This window comes from Pteropus medius, unplaced genomic scaffold, assembly GCF_902729225.1.
Source record: "Pteropus medius unplaced genomic scaffold, Ma_sr-lr_union100, whole genome shotgun sequence".
NCBI classification, from domain to species: domain Eukaryota; kingdom Metazoa; phylum Chordata; class Mammalia; order Chiroptera; family Pteropodidae; genus Pteropus; species Pteropus medius.
Genome location: NW_024342471.1, coordinates 13,889,222 through 13,913,771, shown reverse-complemented (window position 1 = coordinate 13,913,771; position 24,550 = coordinate 13,889,222). Strand labels below are relative to the sequence as shown.

The window sequence follows — 24,550 nt, the reverse complement described above, 5'->3', positions numbered from 1 at the left end:
CATAGGTTCTCACCTGCTCCATTGAGCACTTATGATGTGAGCCCCATGGACACACTCCTGACTCTGCAACAAGAGCAGGACTGGCTTATCCTATGTCTGTGTCCATCTTATTTTCCCCTCAGATATAGAAGCCACATGTGAAACCTGCCTGGCCTTTGTTCCCAGAGCCATTTCCTCTATATTTGTAATACCATTGAACACTGTCAACACACTTCCTTCATGAACAGAAGCACAAATCCCCAGCAGCTAGAGAAAATACCCTTAAAAGGATGCTGAGACAGAAGTTGGCTTTGCGATGGCCCAGGGTGTGTTCAGGTCCCTGTACCTAGAGTCTAGTTGGACCAGCCGAGGATGGCTTCTAATAACTTCACTGTACAGAGTCTGTGATTTCAGCTCTGATGCTTTTGGGCTAAACTCATTGAATTTATTTAAACTGCTGGGTTGTGGCCTTTCAGATGGCCTCTGTGAATGTCTTGGATGCTCCTCCATGACTCTCAAGTATATTCCATTGATGATTTTTGGTCACCAGTGAAAGTGCTTCTTTATAGGAACATCTTGGAATTTATTTGGGAAAGACTTTCAAATATTCCTCCAAACTCTCCACTTTCCTCTGCGGATGCAGCATCTGACACAATCGATTACTCCTCAAACACTCTCTTCTCTTGGCTCTGGGACACGATACTCTCCTACAGTTTTTTCTTACTTGTCTGGCCGTTCTTTCTCTGTCTCTTATGCAAGCCTCCTCTACCCACTCATTAAATACTGCAGACCCTCAAGTCTCTATCTAAGCCTGCTTCTCCTTTCACTCTTTATTTTGGTGACTTCATCAACCCCCATATTTCAAGTACCATCTATGTGCATATGACTCACACATTTTTACCTCCAGCTCAGACTTCTTTTTAGAGCTCCAAACCTTAATTATTAACTGCCTGCTTTTCTAAAATATCTCTCAAGCTCCAATTCAGCCAAATACACATGCTTTCCCTTTAAAGCTATTCTTTTCGATTGTTTCTTGAACCCATAAAGAGCACTGTCATCTACCTTTTTATGAAAACCAAAGACTTGTGGTCATCCTCAACAGTTCTCTCTCCCTTTATTCCCATTTTCCAATCTATCAACAGGTTTTATTTATACCTATTTCAGATAATTATCTCTTTTATGGCACTTTTCTATCTCCACTGCCATTACCTGAATCCAAATATCACCTCCCACCTGCATGCCTGAAAATTAATCTCTCCAACCCACCACGGCTCCACAATGAAGCTGGAATGATGTGTTGGACATACAAATCTGACCACATCGTTGCTCCATGAACAAGAATTAAATGGCTTTCTATGATTCTTGGGGTAAAGAATAAAAATTCTGACTGTGGCCTGTAATGTCCTAGGTAGACTGGCCCCTGCTGCCCTCTCTAGCTGCTCACTCGCCATGCTCCCCCTGCTTTCCCACCCTCATTACACTACGTTTCTTTCATTGCTTGAATGCAGCAGGTTCCTTGCCCCGTCACACAGCCTGAGCCAGTGCTGGTTTTTCTGCTACTCCCATGTGATCCTCTGAAGCTCTCTTTGCCTAAGTATAGCTTGTCCTCCTTTGGAGCTCACGCCACTGGCCACTTCCTCCCCAAAGCGATTTATTTTCCTATTATGCACTGTCCAAGGTCATGTACCTCTCAGTTCTGATTCTTAGTAGAGTTAGAAGCTTACTATTATTCTTGGTTCATTAATCCTGTCTCCCGAGCCCCAGCCACCACTAATTGTAGTTCTTTGAGAGCAGGAACTGTGCCTGTTTTGCTCACCACAATCTCACAAATGTCTGCATTTAGTGGGTGATTGTGATTATTTATTGAAGGAACGAAGTGTGAATCTCATTAGACCAAGCTAGTAACAGTGTTTCTGGGGTATTGGGATCTTCTCCAGAGTTTCTTTGCCCTTGGACCCCCAGCCTTTGCAACAGAATCTCATAGCAGGCCCTAGGTAAAGTTTAAATTCACCTATGAGAGAATGCTACAGAGCCAACACTTTCTACAAATCCAAATAAAAAGACTATGACACTATTAAGGAACCGTAGTCTCCTCCTTTGTGCTTGGTCATGTCATATAGACTAGACATATCTCAGAAATCCTGTCTTCAAGCTGGGCAAGGGGAGCTACATGGGGGCTACCCGGCCCCCACTCTGGAATGTGAGCCCAATTCTGCCAAAAGGGCAGTTGACTAACTCCCCCAGGAATTCTCTGGGTTGTAGATAGGCAGAGCCTGCTCAGTCTTGGGATTCAATGCTCTAGTTTTGCCTTTAGCTGGTGAGGGAAACTGAGTAAAACCCCTCATCCATAAGTCCTTCCAAAAGAAGGATCTCTGACCCCACTGACAGCATAGTTTAGCACATAGTACATCAGTGCTCAGTAGCAAATTAATGAATAAAGCAAATAACTATGGTTCCCTTGCCTTTATGTCATTCAGTAATCATCTGTCATTCAGTAATCACCAATGATTATAAGAAAGGAAGCCTGTGCTGGACTCTGGCATGAGGGAGATAGATAGGATGCATGAACTCCCTGTTCTTGAAGACTTGCCATTCTCACTAGGGAGACTTGACTAAGTAAATCCAGCTTGTCTAAGTTACAAGAGAGTCTGGGGAAGGTGCTCTGATAAAGGAAACACGGGACTGAACTGGGGAAATCAGAATCATAGCTTACGGGCATTAGTGTTCCTTCGACTCAGCTGAGTCCTGTAAACACATGGCTGGAAAGGAGAAACTCGATTTGGTTCCATGAGAACAAATGTGTGTGGGCAGCAATGTCATCCCTTCAGCTAAACAGTGAACAATGCAAACATTAAGGGAACACCTATTATGAGGTAGGCTCTGGGCTAACATCAAGAAACAAAGATAAAAGAGGTATAAACTCACCCCTGAGTAGCATTAGACCCCTAGAAGAGACAGGGAACAAATAACGAATAATATCGGTACATTGAGGTGTGTGCAAAGTGTCACGGGGAGTTATCAGAATTTTAGAGAAGAGGGAGGATCTCTCCCAGGGGCACAGGCAACCGGAGAAGATATAATCACTGATGAAGGATGCGTTGGTGCTAATGTGGCGGAAAAGTAGGGATGGGTCTGGAAGACGATTCTTTGGTTTTGAACTGCCTCACACCATCATGGAACCATTGGGAGTATTAAGAGCAGCAAGAGGAATTCACTCGGGGTGCTGGACCACTCTCCAGAAGTGTTCATACAGGTGTCCGAGATGAGTTGCCTCTGATCCCTGGCACTTTGCATTAAGAGACCAAGCTTAGCATTTTCTGGCTACTTACTTTTGTTATGGCATTACCAGAACCATTGTTGTGGGGCAGGGGCTCGAGAGACTGGGGGCTTGCAAGTTGAATGCAAAGTTTCTGATTATTGAGGCTTAGACTTAGGGTCAGAAAACCTGTAGAATCCTGGCCCCGACCTTTATCAGCCATGTGACCTTTTGCAAGTTCCCTTGGTTTTCTCATCTATAAAATGGGGAAATCATTTCTACTTTTTGGAATGTTTCTGAGGACTGACCAAGATGGAGGCATGAAATGACCCGGCACAGGGATGAGGATAGAGTAAGTGCCCAGTTCCCTGCCTTCCTCTACCTGGAATTGAGTTAGCAAGTTAGCATTTGTCAGTGTGTTAAATTAAAAAAAAAAAAAGATAGAGTTAGTTAGATATAAGTGTTTTTTAAACCCAAGGCAATTTCCTGTTAACACACTAAATTTCTACCCCACCATTTGTTTCAAAACAAAATCTTTATGTTTTTATCTCTTACAATCAAGGGGTCAAATATATGATAACAGAAAGAGACTAGACTTTGGGTGGTGAGCACACAGTAGAGTATACAGATGTCATATTATCAAGTTGTACACCTGAAATTTACATAATGGTATTAACCAATGTTATCCCAATAAATTTGATTTCAAAAATCCAGTGGTTTTAATTGTATTACCTTAACGTAAAGCTGTTTTTTCACTATTTACCTGAAAGAATAAAGTAGGGTTTAGAATAATTTCATGAACCCAAGAATTTAACTGTAACTCCATGGTTTGACCCTAGGTATAAAGCAGCATGAGGGATAAAATCCTCCATTGATCACAGTGGAAGACAAGGGTGCCCCAACACAGCTATTGTGTAACTTTGGGCACCTCAACTTCTCTGAATCTCCATTTCTTCATATGCAAAAAGGAAGTAATAATAATCCCAACCTCACAGAGATTAATCCTCGAAACAATTACATGAGACAATATGTGTAATACCCTTAGCACAGTGCCTGGCACATAATTAGCTCTCGGTAAATATAAGCTGTTGTCATTACGGTTACAGTCTAGTCACATGTGTGAGCCTTTTCAACATCTTTCTCCTTCCCCTTTCCCCGCCAAGGTGCCTCCACCCAGAATTCTAACACTGTGGAGCCAGAGAAGCAGGTGGACAACACTGTGAAGATGGCCGGAGTGATCGCTGGCCTCCTCATGTTTATTATTATTCTCCTCGGCGTGATGCTCACCATCAAAAGGAGGTGAGTCTGGGTTGCTGCCCTGCGGAATCTGCTGACCCCAGGTGGCCCCAACTCTGCCGCATGGCCAGGTCCTTGCTCTGTTGGTCCCGGGCAAGGACCGACTGCCCTTGATTGTGGAGGTCTTGAAGTACTCGGGCCAGTTGTGGCTCATCGTGTTGGTGACTAAAGTGTATGTGCTGCTCGCTTGGTGAGTGGTCCTGAGGTGGTCAGTTTCATATGGGGCTAGTGATTCTTATTGTTGGACCACCTCGATGTGCCGTGGGATTCCTTGTATCATGAAATGAGTCTTCTAAGATTTAAGTGCTCTGTTGGATTGGTCATGTTATTGAGATAACTGGGGAGCTCTCAGAACACAGATGAGCCCAGAAATATAGATGCAGGAAGGTAGTGCTTCCCGCTTCTCATTACACTACCGTCTTCTGTTTATTAGACACTCACAGGACTTGGGGATAAAACAAGGGAGTTGCAGAGAGGGAAAGGCAACATCCACCAGAGAAAGCTGATGAGCATCAATTGTCACTGTCCCGACAGTGCACTGGTTACTCCCCTGAACAGAGAGTCCTACCGCCCACCTCTCCTTAGCCCCTGGACTGGCGCCAGGTTGACGTGCCTACCTCTCACTTCCACGTCTTCTCAGTTTCAATGCCACGGTCCCCACCTTGGTCTCCACTTTCCCACTCCCCCAATCGGCCAGAGCAGACAAAACATTTATCTACATTACAGTAATATGTGCTGTGATGTTCCCTGCCGCCAATTTAAAGAGACTTTCGTATTATTAAACAAATTACTTGACGCTTCAGTCTGAAGCTCTGGGTTTGATTACTCACAGAGTTCAGGGCAAGCCCAATAACAGGGACCAGGGACTTGCTTCCATCTGTAGAAAAAAAAATGTGCTCATCAAATCTTTTTCCCCACCAAAACAAATGGACAGAATGCCCCAAAGACAGAGTCCATCCTCTACCTAAGGAGTCACATGAATATAAAGGCAGAAAGTTGAAAATTCAGTTATGATGTCCCCATTTCCAGCCATCAGAGAGTCAGAAATACTAGCGTTCACATACCTGCAGTCAGCCTTCTGTTAGCCATTTTGGTACCAGAAAGTCCCTGAGTCTCTCATGGTTCTGTTCGGAATCACTAAGTCCCCTCTCTGGCCAAGATATCTTGTTGGTAGGGCCTTGTCCTTTCTTGAGATCTTTTATCTAACAGGGTTGTTCCTTTCCCCCAGGCTCCCAGCAGAATGAAGAGTTAAGGTTCTCATCCAGCTACTGATTTTCTGGTTGGAGAGGCTAGTGGGGAAGTGATGGTACTATGTTAATATTGGGGACCAAGAGCCCCCAAAGGGTTAAGGACAGCACTTCATTCTCATATCATCACTGTCATCCATAAAATGTGGCTATATTGAACGTCTCAGTGACAAGTCAGCTGCTATTAGATGAGGCTGAACATGAGGTTTGATTTCTCTGGGGGCAGTAAGCACATTGCACATATAAGGTTATTGTCATGCTTCTTAGAGTGACAGACACAATGGAGGCAGAGGTGAGTTTTGGATTGTCTACCTGAAAAAAAAGTAACCAATTTAATAGAATTGCATTCCTTTCTGATAGACCTGAAATGTTCTCATTCTTTGCCACTGATTTGGAAGTCAGATATGCTCTTCCAATTTTGCTCTTTCTAAAGCCTGGCTTAACCCACGTCACCATCGTCTGTGAGCTTGTGAAGAAAATTTGCTTCCTTCTCAACAGCTATTTCTGAAATGTGTGACTCTTTGGGAGGGAGGAAAGGACTTTCTGTTTCCAGGGTGGGAACAAGTATAAACTGAGTTCTTTGTGTGGTTTTAAAATCTTCTGCGTATCTTTATCTTTCACCTCTATCAAAATTATCCATCAGACCTAACCAACAGGCATCACATGATCACCATTTTTCCCCAACAGGCAAAATTCAGATGTTGTGGCAGTGGGCAGAAGTTGGGAATTTGCTGATCAGTGTTTACATATACAGTATCTTTTGTAGAAAATACAACATTTTGCTGAACTAGTTGACAGTAATAATGGACTGATGGATAAAGGGGAAGGGAAAGGGAAAAGAAAAAAAAAGGAGAGAAGGAAGATAAAGGGGGAGAAAAAAAGAAATTAAGCATAACCCTGTAATTCTTCCACTGACCTACAGTGTTTTCTCATGTCTAGAGATGCCCAAAGGCCAGTGAAGTGTTTAGTGGGCTCCTTTGCCTCTTATGGGGAAAACTTCCTTGGCTGACTCTGTCACTAACTTACTGCTGGCCAGAACACTGTTCACAGCTACCTAAAAGAAAGTGATATTAAAGAAACCTTCCCTAAATTATGCAAATCATCACAACTCAGGATCCCAGGGTCAGCATCTCTTCAGTCCCATCAGGACGCACAGTTAGTTCCTGGATCCAGGAGCTCTCAGAAGCTGAGCACCAGCTATATCCCCTCCCCTGGCCTGGGCTGGGTCTTCTCCCTAACCTCCGTGGACGTGGGCATGGTTTTCTCTGCTCCTAGAGGGTCCAACTGGTTCAAAGTCTTCACCAAACTATGACCAAATGTTCCCAAAACAAATTAAAATGTCCTTAGCTTCTTACCCTGAAGCATTCATTCTCACTGGCCTTAGAGCTTTCTTGTCACTCTCCAAAGAGTTTTTCTTTGGCTGTTAGGGATTTTCTATTGTGATACTGAACTAGAAAGCAGGTAGAGAATGGGCTAGAGGTACAGAGGACCAAGAGAAGGATTTAATAAAAGAAGGAAATCAATTTACAGTCATAAGACAAGGGAGGAAAGAGACATGAGAGAAGAGAGAGGGAGAAAAAAATCAGCAAATCCTGACGGATGTTTTGTTGTTGTCGCTTGGTTGTTTTGTAATGGGTGGGGAGATGTTGAAAAATGAAAGGTTACAGAAAGGGATGTGAGAAGCTGGTGGGTGATACAAACAGGATTTTCTTACAGTTTGCGAAAAGATGCAAGTTCAAGTTTAGAATTCTTTATGTAGTACTTTTGGCTGTTTGAACTGGGCTTCTTAGAATGTGGGATCATATAGAATCAGGGCTGCATGGAAATATACAGGATGAGTGTCTCCATGAAGATGAGTGCATGGGTCTATGGGCTATGTAGATAGGCAGATGGATAGATTATTAAGTGGGTAGATGAATAGATGGATGGATGGATGGATGGATGGGTGTGTTTACGAGCTGGGCGGATGGGTAGATAGTCAAATGGGTGGTTAAATGGAGAACTTAGTCCTGTTTAAATAGTGTGGAACAAGAAAGGGAAGATGTGTCTCAAGTTAGTCTTGTCAGCCAGCTGAAAAGAAGATTCTGCAGTATGTGATTTATTAATTTTAGGGTTTAGTGATTTTTTTTCCTAAGCACAGCTGTCTTCCTCTTCAGGATTTTTGATCTCAGGCAATCTGTTACCAGCAATACCACTGTATCCTTGTAAATTTAGACCTTCAGTAAATCTTTTTCAAGCCTTAGAGAAAACACACATGTATACTGTGTTTTGGTCACAGAATAAAGAACTATAACCCTTGCCCTGGAAGACTTTGCAATTTAATTGGGGAAAGGTACTCAATTAATGAAAGCTTGTCAGTTGCTCTGAAGCTGCATCAGGATAGCAGCTGGATTTTGGTGACAAACAGGATAACTCAGAGAAGCTACCTGGAAGTGATGGTTTGAAGACTAAGGAAACACGTTGTCATGAGGAGGTCACCCAGGCAGAGGTGAATCCTGAAGGTTGAGAGCAGAAAACCAGAGGGTCTAGAATGCAGAGTGCAGCCTGGAACTGCTGACAGTGAGGAAATCCTGGCTCGGGATGGAGGTCTTGTAGTTGGTCCAAAACACACAAAACCTTAGACCTAGTGAAGAGTAACCTCTCAGAGACTCAGATCCCTCAAGTAAAAATGAGAATAATGCCTGCTTTGTGGGGTTATGAGTGGATTAAAATAGATAAGCATGTGCTATCTCATTGCCTGACTCACAGTACTGTTCAACACACATCCATTTCCTTCCTTCCCCAAGGTAGCACAGGCTAGTGGTCAAGAACATGAGCTTCAGAGCCCGGTGGCTATCAAATACAGTTACTAAGTGATCTTAGCCAAGATACTTAATTTTCTTTGCCTCTGTTTCCTCATCTGTGAAGTTGGGGTGATAATAATACCTACATATCAGGGCAGTTGTGAGGAATATATGAATTAATGCATGGTAAGAGTTGAGAACACTGCCTAACTATGTAAATATTTATTTTTATTTTATTACTATTTTAATATTTCTAAAGAGGTGAACATTTAGTTCCTGGTCACCAGAGTAAAAAAGCAGTAAACCTTATATCTGTGAACTAGGTGGGGGCATATCTTCCCTTTATTGAGCCCTATTATATATTTTAGTTATTCAGATTAATATATTCTAATATTAAGTTAGAGTTATATAATTTACTTCTAATACTTTATATATTATATATAATTTGAATATAATTTAAATTAATATAATCTAGTGTTAATACCCACAGTGACTCTTGGAAATAGGTAATTATTGCCCCCAAACTTGAGAAGGAGAAACTGAGACTCAAGATATTTAGTGATTTGCTCAAGGTCATCAGTTAGCAAACAGTAGTACTAGGATGCTAAGGTATGCCATATTTTCATTCTTAGAGCTGTTTAAGCTCGCAGTTATTTGTGCCATTACCTCTCTACATGGATGAGGAAACAAAGGTCCAGGAGAAAGAATCAACTTACCCAAGGTGTCACAGTGAGCAAGTCAAAGAGCTGGGATCAGAACACTGGCCTCTTGAGTCTCAGCCCAGTGTTCTTGACAATATGGAGAATATATGCATCTTCATTAAATGGAGCCTGAACTCGCCGTCCTCGAAGAATCACATTTCCAGGCACTGGACCACAGGGCCAGCAATGACGAAGAGGAATGGTCTCCTTATAGTGCTGATCTGTATGGTTGGCAAAGGGAATTTGATGACTTCCTTAGGCTCTTCCCATTCCCATCCATCACAGTCAAGAGTTCTTCACCCCTTTTGTCATCCAGGACCACTCTTCATTTGGCCCAAGATATTGACCAGTTTTATGATATTAACCAGATCTTGCTGCACTGTGGCTCATTTTCCCCAGCTCAATCTCCCAAGGAGGCCTGGGACTTCCTTTTGTCATGGCTTCTTGGGTTTCAAGGTCACTTTCCTTCTGAAGCTAAAAAGTTGGACTCTCCTGATAAATGAGAGGAAGCTTAGAAGTGGCCCTGCCATGGGGGCCTTGGCCAGTTCCTACTTGAGAGGGGGAGATTTGAGGCTCTGAGGGTATGTTCCCACTTTGCAGATATAATTACCACATCTTCCTGTGCCAAGCAAACTGGATAACGTTTGCAATTAACTAAATATCTTGAGGGAAGGAACTATTCTTGCCTACTCAGATGGATATTTGGGAACCTGGTTTACTCAGCAATTTTTCTCAATCTACAAATGTACCAGTTAGTGTCAGTATAACTAAGTCTGTAAAATAAAAGCATCCTTACTTATTTTCATACCGAACATAAAAAGTTATTACGAAGGGAAAATCATGAAATTATTTGAGTTGTTTATTGTTCAGAAACCAAGAGCTAGAAGGGACATCAGAAAAAGATTGCAGGCAATTATTTTTTCAAACTTTCTTTTGGAGAGTGGAATTCTTAGTCATGTGAAATCTTAAATGAAACTGCAATTTATAAAATAGATAAAAATGGAGGAACTCTGACTTTGGCAGATAGTGGGGCCTACCTACCTAGTATCTTCATCCCCTGTTACAAGGAGACTGTTCTGCAGAACCTCTGGGCTCCTGGAAACACAGTTTGGAAACCACTCAAATAGTTCAGCTCATCTAAGGATAGGATAAGGAAATGAAGGCACAGATAATTTTTCAAGTTGTAGTCTTTTCAGACTGAAGATTGGAATTCCTCTTAGTGTAGTGCTCTTTCGTGAAGTTTGAATTTTGCTCTCGTTATCTACTGATATGTAACAAACTACTCCCTGAAATTTAATAGCTTAAAAATAAGCCATGAAATTTAGTGACTTATTTTTCTCATGAATCTGTGCTTTTTGCAGGGCTTGAAGAGAATGACTGGGTTCTGTCCCATGATATCAAGGGCCTCAGTTGGCATAATTTAGTTGGCTAGGCCTGGGACAGATGGGGGGCACCTGGATATCTCTTTGTCTTCATGCAGTCTGAGGGCCTCTATGTAGTCTCTCCACATGGTCTATCTAGCATGGCAACCTCAGCATACTTGGACTTCTTATGTGGAGACTCAGGGTTCTAAGTGAGAGTTGCAAAAACCTGGACAGAGCTACAAGGCTTCTTTTTGACATATCCTAGAAAATCCCAAAAGGTAACTCTTATCACATTCTATTGTGCATATAAGGCCAGCCCTGATTCAAAATGGGAGGACACTACACATAGCCATGAGTATTGGGAAGTGTGGATCATTGGGGAGCCATCTTGGATGGTAGCTATACAATTTTCTTGCTTTTGGCATGACCTTACTAAATAGAGTCTGGTGTGACTTGAACTGAAACAGAGAAAATAGAAGTCATTATGGTTTTCCTTAGATCATGAGATCACTGTCATGTAGTAGAGTGGTAGACTAGTTCTAGAAGGCCACAGAAATCTGACCCAATATGAAAAACCCATAATTATAATGAAGCTAGTTTTAGTTGACCATAAGAAATAACTTTCAAACAACTGAAACAGCCAACATGAGATGTGGCTTCTTCTGTTAGTAGTGAGTTTCTCCATCATAGGAGAGGTCTCTCTCATTTTTCTACCTCTGAAACTATCTGATTCTCAGAGAAGATGACTGGTAGAAAAACGTACATCTCCTTGAGCTTAGGGATGCTGAAATACTATGTGCATTTCTAAGAATCAAGATTTCATATCAATCTAATTCTTGTTTATTTTTCTTTTTCCCCCTTTTTGGACATTTCCTTCATCTGACTGCCCATCAATATATAGAAGAAATGCTTATTCCTACTCCTATTACTTGTAAGTATCGACCTGGGGTTAACTTTGCTTCATGCCCTGTAAGGGAACCTGTAGCATGCATTTCCCGCACCAACCGAGTGTCTGTTGGTTTCTCATATTCACTTCTGTCTAAATCATCTGTAACCCCAAAGTTTTTATTTTGCATAGATGTTTTCCATTTGAAAATACACTGTCATTGCTCATGTCTGTTGTGTTTCTGCCATCTTGGATTTTTTCACTCTATTTTTGGAGATGCAGAGGGCTGCTTCTCCTTATTCAGTGTAAATTTCTCGTTAGAAACCCCCAAATTCCAGCAAGAGGTCAACCTAATCCTCCTGCAAGACTTGCTCACATAAAATGAAATCACAGATCTCAGCAACTTCAGAGTCCATTTGTGTCCACTTGGGGGACAGGTAACCCAAGGGTCTCAAAGGTTAGAAAGAAATTCCTTTGCTGTTTCTACTATTTCAGGAAGTCTACAGGGAATTATACTATCTAGAAACAGCTTCACAGGTGACATCCAATGTCTTTGCTTTGAGCTGGAATTATCTCAGTTTGATTTTAGTGTTAGTTATCTCATCTGTCAATGCATTTTGTTGGTAGTTATAGATGGCTGATTGCCTGTCAACTTTTTATTGCACTTTCTAAATAAATGATGATGGTATTTCTCATTAGTAAACCAGACATTTTCAAAACATGAGGGTAAAGTATAAAAACTCCATAAATAGGTCCTTGGTAATGAAATGTTAGAAAACCACCAAGTTAGTCCCATGTTCCTAATATGCATTTTCCATATTTTAAAGTTGAAGTCCAGAGAGGTATGTCAAATCATATATTCAGTTAACAAAAAGATGGGATTAAAATTCAGAATACCTGGCTCCATGTAAAGTATGTTGTCCATCATTGCATGCTGTCCTCTACCCCTGGGAAACTCGGCCTTGTGAGAGAGGCCATGTCTGTCAGTGATCATCTGCTGAAGCCTTCACAGATGAAGATGGAGCTAGCAAAAGCCTCCCCCATCCCCTGTACTCAGTGCTTATGTCCACAGGTCAATAGGCCCAGAAGTGAGCAGATAAGATTCTGATACCACTACTCTCGTGTTAGATAGAAACCAATGGAATTCTACCACCAACACCAGAAGTACCAGAGAACTTTCTTTCTTTATTCATTCATTTGACAGACATGCATTGAATATGCACATTATGTTCCAGACACTGTGGCTGGAGAGATGACCAAGACTTTGAGCTTCACCCTAACACTTCTCGAGTCTACCTGAGAGACTAGCATAAAATCAAATACTTGAAGTGTCAACTGAGAGGTGTCTATATGTACTGTGGTAGAAGAGCACTTAGTTGGGTGACTAATTTTTAATGGGGTAGAGGATAGATATCAGTGCTTTTAGAGACATAGTTACTCATACTGAAGAAATAAGAATTCTGACCAGAGGCAACAGCATTGATAAAGGGATAAAACTATGAAATGACATGGGGTATTTTTGCTTTGGTGGAAAAAGAATGAGCTTTAAGGATCATGCAGCTCTGGGTTCAAGTCTCATCCTCATCACTCACCAGTTAGGCAGACTAGATCAAATTTTCTGAACCCTTTGAGCCTCATTTCTCAGCTCTAAGATAGTGACAATATGCCTAACTCATAGAGTTACCTTGAAGAGGGAATAAAATGAATTTGTAAAGTGCTTATCACAAAGTTGGCACTCATGAAATGTTACTTTTCTTTCTCTCCCCTTTCAGAAACCATAAGGGGTCAGGGCACTAGTGGTGGCTCCTGGGAGCTCCTTGGTCTTCCTGAAGTTCTTATGGCATCAATGTTCCACAGTAGGTGTGGGCATGGAATGACCCATCACAACCTCTGGGCACTTCACCCCCGCAATCTGTTAGCCAGTGTATATAGCACTGTTTTTGGTTGCCTGTTTCATACCATTCATTGTGCTCTGTGCTCTGATGGAATCAGACATGACCAGTGTTGGAGCGTAGGAGACAGTTATACAGGTACTTATAGTTCAAGGTGCATTGATGCACAAGGGCCTTTCAATTGGTACAAACTTGGAGTTGTAGGTCACAGACCCTAGAATGTGAAACTCATGCTAGCCCAAGAACCTACCATGGTTAAAGATTCAGAGGAAGAGAAGACTTGGAAAAGCAGACAGAAAAATAAGAGAAGAACTATAAGAAGTGTGAGGAGAAAGACGTTGCAGAAGGAGGAATTGACAATAGCAGAGATGCTGCAGAGAAATGGAGGCGGAAGGTGTGGGCACAGCCCTGACATTTGGCCATCACTAGTCATTTGTGCAGGTCATGGGTAGTGATTGTAAAGGTAGCCAACCTATCTGGGGTCTATGAAGAGGAATACTTCTTTTTAATCATTGGACCCTAAAACAGTGGCGAAATATGAGATTACCCACTTGAAGGGCTAGAAAGTCCTGGACACATGTATAGGTAAAGTTGAGGAGCCTATGCAGAAGGAACAGGCTGAAGATGCTGAAGATGGTGGCTATGGAAGGGAAGATTTGGAGGCAAAGTTTGGGGGGACAGGGAGCAGCCTAGGATGGGTGGAGGATCAGGTATTGTGAGACCATAGGACTGAGAGATGTGTGTAGAGATGGAGAAGTGAGAACAAAAAGGAGATAATGACCTCCATGATCTCCACATTCAAAACCCCACCCTGCTGAGCCTTAGGTACAGACCCTGAGTGGGTGCTTTAAACCCTCTCTATTCAAAGCATGGTCCATAGACCTGTAGCATTCGCATCACCCAGGAATTTGTTGGAACCGCAACACCTGGGGTCCCAGCTCAGACCTCCTGAGTCAGAACCTGCATTGTAACGAGATCTCTGGTGACTCACATGCATGGTAAAATTTGAGAAGCACTGACTTAACCAGAGTCTCAGTTGTCTCATCTATAAAATAGAAAAAATAATGCCCTCCTCAAAGAGGTTGGGGAAGGGCCATTTGGTTCATCTAAAAGCCCCAAAATTGTCCATGAAACAGAAATCCTCCAACATACTTTAGCTGAACAATTTTTTTCATAAAATCCATGCTTATTCATTCAATAAATATTTGTGGGGTGCCCATTTATGTGGCAGGCACTGGTCAAGGTTCTAGAGTATAAGAGTACAACAAACAAAATCCTTGCCCACATGGAGGTTTTTAATGGGGTAGATAGAAAATAAACAACATATAAAAGAAAAGTAAGTAGTATAGATGTTACGTAATGGCCAAGAGAGCTAAGGAGAAAAGAGATAAACCAGAGAAAGAGGAAAGAAAGTGTGGGTGGGGGAGGAGCAGGGAAATATTTTTTTTTCAAACAAAGAGACCCTCAAGGGCTCCCAGCATTGAAAGTCCCCGTACACAAGACCAGGGGTACAAACTTTTTCTATTAGGAATCCAGAGTAAATATCTTTAGCTTTACAGTCTCATATGGTCTGTGTAGCATCTACTGAACTTTGACGTAACATAAAAGCAGCTATAAGCAATATGTAAATGAATGAGCATGGGTATATTCCTGTAAAATTTATCTTAAAAAATCAGACAGTGGGCCAGATTCATTCTGAGGGCCATAGTTTGCAATCCCTGCCCTAGACTTTTGAGATAGGGAGAGGATGGGGTTCAAGATTCACCCTATTTATTGAGCTCCTACTGTGATCTGCACCTTGTGTTTGCTGTTGTAGACACAAAGGTGAATGAAATACACCTGAACCAGCCTAGGAAGAGGCAGATTTGAAAAGAATTACCTGTTGGTGCTACTGTATGCTAGGTTCATATAATGCTTACAAGTCCTGCGAGATACATATTATTGTGCCGAGTTCATTTAGACGTTAAGACTGAGGTTTGAGGACTTGTCTACATCCCACAGCCAGGATATGGCAGGGCTAGGGTTTGAACACAGGACTACATACCCCCAAGTTCTACTCATCCTTTTCACTAAACCCTGTTCTTCAGGGGATGGAGGGACTCCTGCCTGGACCATGTACTTGGCCAGGCTGCGGGAGAGCCAGGGTTCCAAGTCAAGTCCATCTGCCTGTAGAGCTTCTGATTTGTGCATGGACATCGGCACCTTGCTAGGGACAAGAAGTGGTAGCTAGTTCTGGCTAGCAAGGAGGCTCTTGGGACAGTCCTGTTTTTGCTATCCTGGGGATTTGCCACATGGTTAGAGCCGAAAGTAATGGGCTGCCAGATCAGAGGTTCCCAAGGGGTTAGAGTGAAGGGTGACCAAAAAGCACCAAAGAGCAGAATAAAAAGAGCTATAGACAGAAGGATCCAGGGACCCAGGGACACAGGAGAATCTAGAATGAGGTTCTTCATTGTCCAGGACACACAAAAAATGAGAATGATGTGAGTTTTGGTGTCAGATCTAGATCATAAATGCTAGGTCAAATTGTTCTGACCTTGAACTATCATAGAACCACTCTGAGCTTCAGTTTTTTCATCTGCAAAATGGTGATAACAATAGGGACTTGCCAGCATTTTCATGAGCAGTGATGAGAGAGAGTTTATATAGTGTGGTTGACACAAAGTAGGTGTTTTATAGATAGCAGCTATTATTCCTCGTATTCTGAGCTGACAGAAATGCTTCTCTGGAACTCTTTTTGGCCTTTCTATAGTAAAGCAACACCCAACAACTTCACTATCTGCTTTTTAAAAACATATTAAGAGTTGACGTGTATTCACAGGTTAATTTAGCTCAAGGTGTGTGATGGGCACGATAATTGTTTCAAACAGACAGTTTAGCGTAGTAGATCCTGTAAAAGCACTAAGGTGTTTACCAACCGTTCTGGCAAAGAGAGAGCACTTAACTGTCTCACTAAGCCTTGGACAAATGCCTTGTACCTGTGTCACAGAGGCGGAAAACAGTGATCTGAGCTGATTCCTGTCTGCGACACTCTGGAACTCTTGGGCTTTTTTCTGTCTCCTTCCCCTCTCTCCCCATTTCAGCATATTCAAATCCTGCATCTATCCTTCAAGGTGTAGGTCAAACACAGGAAGTTTTCCCTGACCATCTCCACCTGAGGGGATGGCCTTTTCTCCCAACTCTCACCGCAGTTACTTTGTCATCCTGGGCAGGAGCAAACTTCTTGAGGCTGTTTCTTGTTCATTTGGGGTGTTCCCCCACGGTGCCCCCAACATGCTCAGTGAAGCCTAGTAAATCTACGTGGAATGAATGAAAGAACAAGATGAAATTAAAAGACATAACGGCTAAAGTTAACAGGGAGATGATCTATTCTTAAAAAGAAAACAAATTGCAATAATTTTTAGATAAATCCAGACCTTGTACCCGCCTTTGCTTTTGTGGCTTGAAGGCAACCTTTGCTCCAGTTCAGCATCTGTGACTTGGACAAGCCACTCAACTTTTTCTGAGTTTCAGGTTCCTGATATGTAAAGTGGAGCTAAAAAAAAAAAATGTGTATCTCACAGAGATCTTGCCAGGAGTCAATGAGATAATGTTTGGAAACTGCCTAGCCCTAGGGTACAGCAGGTCCTCAACTAAAGAAAGAAACTGCCTCTTTTGCTCAAATGCAGACATCTTTTGACATCATAGACTGTTGCAAATCAAATATCATTGCCTCAGTACATGTAAAGAGGAATTTGAAATGATTATACCAAGAGAAACTCATAAAAAATTGTATGCAATTCATCAGTCACTTCAAATAAAAAGGAAGAGAAAATAGAAACAGAAGGAAACCATTTAAAAATGATAAGTATCAATTACCAAAAGCTAACAACAAACATATCGACAGGTGAACATCTACAGCACTACGAGGAAGGCAGGTCAGAGGCGGCTGCCACGTTCAGCCAAGGGGAACACCTTGGTGAGAATTCTGATCCTTGGGCCCCACCCCCAGATCTGCTCATTTCCTTTGAAAGTGCGGCCTGGGGATCTGCATTTTAACACATCTCAGATTATTATTTTGCATGCTGGCTTTGGGAGTAACTTCTCTCGTCCTCACATCACCCTGCTAGAACTGTCTTTTTCTCTGTGTTGCACCTTTGAACTTGCAATGCCCTCTTTCTGGTATGTCTATCCACCTTCGGTACCTGGTAAATTCCAATATCTTTTAAAAAGGAAAAGTGTTTTTCTCTTATTTAGGTGGCTCTCCCCAACTCCCACAGATCATATGCATAGTCCTGGGCTCCTATTTTTGTTATTGCCTTCACCTTGTATTCATCCACTCATGCACGAACCATTCTCAGATTATACTGCCCTTGGTGTGTTTGCACATCTGTCTCCTTATCAACGGGGACTGTGTATTCTTCATCTTTCATTTCCCAGTGACTAGTTTGGGGCCCAGAACAAATCAGGCATCATAAGAACATTGATGCCCCCTCCATGTTTTCAGTCTCCTATTGAGTTCTATTATTCCATTCTCTAGATGTTATTTCATATCCATTTCCGTTTATTTTGGCATATGGTGATGGTGGGCTTTCAGATCACCTAATTTGTAATTTTACGTTGGTTTTAGGTTTCTAAATATTGTACTTGCGTTGTCACAATTATAAAGGTGTAAAACTAATGAATGCTGCTGCGATAAGATAGATATAAATGCACCGGATACATCATGTGTACAGATAGGTTTGGAGAGGGGTTGTGACTGAACGGATGCTTTCTTGTTTACTCTATTGAATTAGAGTCTAAACACATCGGTCATGAATACCAAACAGAGCAAACTTACAAGTCAGAATCTGTCACCTTAATTGGAGTCAGATAGAAATGAGTATTTCCCTTCCAAAGGTGGCAAAAGATGTGTATACTTTGATTTTGAGTTTATACTTTGTTTTAATACCAACCAGCTATTCAGAATGTCTCGAGGCTTAGAAAGTGTCTGTCTGTTCTCAATGCTTCTATTCTGTAAACACATTTGAACTGTAAAGAAGGTATAAAAGAAAGTGTTGGGGGTTCTCTGCTGACAGACAAGGGCGACCTACTGAAATGGGGTGGAAAAAAGAAGTTCTTGTGGAGGATGTTGCAACGTCAGGAATCAAGGTTACTCCTCTAATTTCCAGAATCGCTGTTGGCAGACAATTCTTGATTAACAGCCCCTTCAGGACTCCTCGCCCTTCACAGCTGCCTCCCCAAGGTCACCCAATAAGAGTCACCCCTGCTGCAGGGCTTCCCATGGGGTTGGCTCAAGCCATCCCTGCAGCTACATTGCCATTCAGCTTCCCCTATGCCTGCCTTTCCCCCTTCTCTTCCCTTTCCTTCCATCCACAGGTGTTACCCCCTTATTCATCTCCCACATGTCCATCTCTAGTTCTCAGGGAATGCAAACTATGACATTCCCATTGGCTCTTCTTCTGTTTGACCACTGGAGACCAGTAGATTTGAGCATGAGGTATGCCTCTCCCCTGCACATGCACACGTCACTGCCTGTGGACACTCTGTATGTCAACTAATTGGAGTCGCCACTTTGTTGCCCACTGGTGATAAGGAAACTCTGCAAAGTCCTTCCTTGTGTAATCCTTCATTCATAGACATTTGTTTCTCACCTGTGCTGGACACAAGGGCTGTGCACATCGTCATACACAGCTCCTGCCTGTGGGGAGCTCATGGTGCATCACAGAAGAGACTGTAGAAAGATCCTTTTGCTGAACCAGCCAGGGGAGAGAACCAGGTTTCCAAGTGCCCCGCCACAATGCCCTTAGCAATATGTCTCAGGGCAGGAATGGATTTATTCTGAAAACACTTGCCTTCAGCAAACATCCCCAGAGTGGGAATGACTCTTGCAGCTAGGGCTGTAGCAAAGATGAAGTTCTGAGATGCACAAGCTGGAAAGTGCCTTTGTAGGTGTTTAAGTGTGGTGCTTTTAATGGAAGGATGTGCTTTAGTTAAGCTCTACGACAGTGTTGATAATGATGATTACATCTTGTTTGTATATACTGCTTTCTCTCTTCCAAAGTGCTTTCCCACCTCTTACCTGGTTGTCTGGTTGGGCTTGGAGGTACTTAGCAAAATATCGAGACATCGACGACTGTGCCGTGTAGAAAAGAGCCCTGGGCATTCTGGCCCCATGGTTTTAGTTAAGTCACTTAACTCCATCTCAACTTCAGTTTCCCATCCATAAAATGGACGTGATAACACTGCAGTTAAGAAGAGCTGTGATGTTTAAATGGCATAGTCTTTCATTCACAAGTATTTACTGAGCAATCCCTTTGTGCTAAGCACTAAGCTAGGTATTAAGTATTTAGAAAGAAATATTTTTCTCTCAAGGAACTCGCAGCTTAAAAGGCAACTTGCACATGTTAACAAATAGTTACAAAATAATAGTATAAATACATGACAGGGGAGCCGTGACAACATGACAATACGAGAAAGTCACTGATTCTGCTTTGAGGAAAGATACCATGGCTAAAAGGCCTGATAAGGTACCTGGTATAGGACAGATGCAAGACGTTTTCCTGCAGAAATAACACATTTACCCACTTTTCCTTTGGCTTCACTATTTAACATGTGCACGCGCGCGTGCGCGCGCGCACACACACACACACACACACACTCATAGGGGAGGGAGAAAATCTGAATCCCAGTTCCACTGCTTAAAACAGCTGTAAATCCTAAGCTCTCTGAGTTTCAATTTCCCACCTGTAAAATGGGAAAGATAGTGCTCACTTCATGGGGTTATCTTAAGAAATTAAATACTGTAATGTGTGTCCCAAGGGAATTGTTATTATCCATTAAATGGTAGAGTCGAGCTAGAACATAGCAGTGTGTCAGGGGAGGTGGAGAGATAGAGGCTGTGACTACCAAACTGAGTTACATGGAAGAAGAATTTGTCAAATACAATGAAATAGAATAATCAAGATGGTGGCTCTTAAAGTTTACAAATTTTCTTCTCCAAATACTTGGGGTAGGACACCCCTCCTCCTGGCATCCATCCCTGCTGATATCAAGGAAAGAGAGCAGAGTGAATTAATGCTTCTGACCAGACCCACAAGGGTAGACAATGTCATTTTAACACAAGAAGACTTTGTAGCACAGTGGATAGAAAAAAGGCCAGGGTGGAGGATATAAAGGCTACTGTGGTTATTTCTAAATATAGGGGATGGAGATTGGCTTGTCTTTTGTGATGTGGCTGCCGAAACATGCCTTAAAAGAGGCATGGTTCTCAGAATGCAGAGGGCCCACTGTATTCTGGAGAGTCCCAGTGGGAATGTCGCCTCCTTCCTGAGAACAGAGCTCGAGGAGTTGTTACATGTTCGGGGAGGGCAGCCCCGTAGTGAAGGGATCACAAGCCACAACCTGTAAAGAAAGACTGGTAAACCAATTTCATTGGTCTCAGATGCTGCCGAGACATTTTAAAATTCCCAGGTTATTCTAATCCGAAACCATGGCTGAGAATCACCCAAGTGGGAAAGCTCGAGATGCCAGGATCATGGAATATGGGCATTTGGAAGATTAGCATGAGGTCTCGGTCTGGCCACTTAACCCAGACACTCAGTTGAGAATTTGGTCCCATGGGATCATCAAATAGACACGGCTTTGGTTATGATGGTGGAACCTGAGTTTGGAGGACAGAGTCTACAGAATGCTACGTGACGGTGCCATTCCCTTCCTTTAAATATTAAAATGGTCAATCCTAATGCTGTTCATAAATGTGTAGAAATGTTTAATGAATAGCAATAATGCCCCAGGCTCATTTTTAAATAGAATTTAATTTCTCATAACAATCACTCCCCAGAGTGGTGTTGGTGCACTATGAGGAGTAAAAGACCCCTCAGCCATGATCAGTCTCCTGAGAAATATTTGTTCATAAGCATTCTCTTCATCAAGGAAACCTTAAGGAACCCAGTACTTCCATTTATGAAATCGCCTTTTTAGCAGAATAAAAGAACATTGTCTGAGCTTCTTTCTGGAGCACTTTTTCATTCCAATGGCTTAGAACCACTGTGCAGAACATCCTACCAGGGTGGGAATTTGGGTGTATTACAACCACCCATGGCTTTTAAGTGGAAAAATTGAAAGATTAGTGTGATCAATACCCTGTTTTTAATGGGAGACTTGTTTTTTTTAAGAGTGAGAGTATAGTTTTATTAAGGTTATAAACCAGTTTGAGTATCAAGACTAAGAAAGCCTTGTTTTGTTTTGTTTTGGAAAACATCTTAGCGACAATGCTCTTTTTTTAGAAATAGAGAAAAGCTAAGATAGTCTATATTTTACCTTATTATTTCTTCCCATGTCATTTATGATTTTGACATCTCCTGCCAAGAGGACAACTTCTGGTGAAAAATCTAAACTCAGTTATGGTTGATATGAGATTTTATACTATACTTTTGTCTTATCTTTGCTTTATACAGCAAAGCTACCATGAAAATGTGGGATCTAAGGCTTTTCCAGGAGTTCCATGGCTGATTCTGAGTGTATGCATCCACTGTAACTGTGCATAGGCTGGGGGCAATTTGCTCAATAAATTATACTTTTGTAATCCCATCCCCCACTCCTTAATGGTATTAAACTGTGCTTTTGCTTTAGCTCTGAATGGCAAGGGAAACAATACTCAAAACCTAGGAGCAGTATTGTGACAGAAAGAGCATAGGTTACTGCATTTGGGATTGAATTCTGGACTCTGCCACTTTGTAACCAAACTTCTCTGGGCCTCTGTTTCCTCATCTGTAAAAGGGGGACCATCATACCAAATTTGGAAGGTTGCTGTGGGTATTTGGCAGGATTGCATAAGATAAATGTAGTGCATGTACAACATCTGGTTCTATGTCTGGTACACAGCAGATATAGAATTATTATTATCATGCTTTATATTTTATAGTGTTATGTCTACTTGTGTTTTGCAGTTTACAAAGTACTTTCACATAGATATCTCATGAAATTTTCAAGTTGCTCCCATGAGGAAGTGTTACTTAAATGTAAGGAAAGATAGGCTCACCAAATTGACGAGGGGCACAGGCTCCTTGAAGAAACAGATCCATGGACCAAAGAGTTGCCAGTCACTGGTGCTATGTTCTTATCATGGATTGGGAAGTAGATGTGACAAGGATTCTGAAGGAGGCTACTTTACATGGTAGCAAAACTGATAAGAATTACACTCTGTGAGACCAGATAAGTTATGCAATGAATAAGGCTCTATGTTGGTGCCTACCCACAAGTTTATAACCATTGCTCCAAATTATAATAGGGGGCGGGGGTGGAAACCTGTACCAACCACTTTATTCCTATAAATATACTCACTGCATAAATAGGACAAAAATCAAACAGGAAGAAAGATCATTCATCTTTTTTACAATTATATGAAACTTTTTAATCTTCACTGGAGAAATAAGGACAAAGATTAAAGAATGGATAAGGCTGGGGTTGTTCTTGTTAGTGTTCTTTAAAACAGGCCTCTTGAGTCCCACTTTTAATATTATAGAGGAAACTTTTGCCCTTTAACATGATTTTTTGTTTATGATGTCTTACAAATAAAGTTGTGGAGAGGATTTCATTCAAACTCAGTTACACCAGACATAGGGAAATAACTATTTTAAAATGTACCCAGGTGATTATGATGTTTAACATGACAACAAGTGTCAGCTTTCATTTCTGGACAGTTGAGGTATAGAGGCTTTTTCCACCCCTTCTCTTTAAAAATAAATGTACAATGGCATTTTAGAATCAGCTTGTTGATATCTGCAAGAAACTCTGCTAGATTTCGACTGGGCTTGCACTGAATCTGTAGATCAATTTGGTGAGAATCGATATCTTAATATTGAGTCCTCTGGCCTAGGAACATGGTAGGTCTCTTCATTTGCATGGGTCTGCTTTGCTTTCTTTTATTATCCTCTTGTAGTTTTCTGCATGCAGGTCCCATGCATGTTTCAATGGGTTTCTACCTGAACGTTTCATTTTTTTTAATGCTGTTATAAATGGTACTTTTTTCATATTCCAATTGTTCATTGTTAATATATAGAAATAATACTGATTTTTGTATATAAATGTACATGGAACCAAAACTAAATAAATAAATAATAAATAAGGCAAGAAAAAAGAGGTCTCAGCCAGAGAAATAGTAACTTCACACAAAAAGAGCTGTTGCATGGAAGATGGATTAGGTCAACTAACCCAGGCCAGGTGCTTAGCAAAGTGCCCAGTGTGGGCTTAAAAATGTTGGTTCCCATCCATCTTGCCTCCTTATATCTGCGGTGCTCTAAACACCGGGCTGTGTTCCATGAGTAGAGGTTATGGGACTTAGAACTGTGTGGTGGTTAAGATGCTAAGTCTTGGTTTCAGGCAGGCCTAGCTTTGGATTTGGGCTCTGCCATTTGCTGGTTGTGTGGTCTTGAGCATATCTCTCACCCTCTCTAATCTTCAGTTTCCTACACCAGAAAGTGAGGATGATACCAGATAAAGTTGTAATGACCAGAGCCCAGTGCTGGCACCTAGCAAATGTTCAATGAGCATGAGCTATTCTTGTCGATGCTTCTGTTGTTCTTCTTCTTGTTGTTAAGTTACAAGGAGGAAGATGTAAGGAAAATGTAAAGAAGGACTTTCTAACAATAGAACAAGGTGAATGGGATGTAGTAAACCTCCCATCACAGGAGGCTGGATCATCTACTATCTAGGATTCCACAGGGAGAGTCAGGCTTCCCTGAGAGCTGTCCCAAATGTTGAGGTACTAGGATTTTCTCCCATGGCATTAGAAGCAAGTGGCAATCACCCCAGGTCTCCCCAGTCACCTAAGACACTTGACTCACAGACACAAAGAACTTGAAACAGTAGACAGAAATGATGTCCATGAAAAAACAAACACAGACCAGACTTATCTTTCCATCAGCTGCAGTTTATGATTGCACATTAAATTCAATAGCTTTCTTTAGGAGGCTGGTGGTGAGACCTGTCATCTCCAGCCCAATGCCATCCATTCTAGCTTTCCCCAGGAGTGCAAACAGACCAGCCGCCTTCCTAGCGTACACTAATTAATTTATCTCATGCTTGTGATTTTACGGCGCTTAAATGCTGGAGCATTTCTGTTTATTCTTGTCCCTGCAAAGCACCTCAGGTTGCATAAAGACCATGA

At 41.9% G+C, this 24,550-nt stretch overlaps 1 protein-coding gene across 2 annotated transcripts in view; it reads left to right on the top strand.

The window, feature by feature from the left end:
* PTPRT (protein tyrosine phosphatase receptor type T) overlaps positions 1-24,550 on the top strand; it is a 937,324-nt gene that overhangs the window by 784,969 nt on the left and 127,805 nt on the right. For both annotated transcript variants that reach the window (XM_039864357.1, XM_039864356.1), the window contains 2 exons: positions 4,399-4,534; positions 11,528-11,557. In XM_039864357.1, the coding sequence (XP_039720291.1) occupies positions 4,399-4,534; positions 11,528-11,557 (166 nt within the window). The remainder of the gene's footprint in view (positions 1-4,398; positions 4,535-11,527; positions 11,558-24,550) is intronic.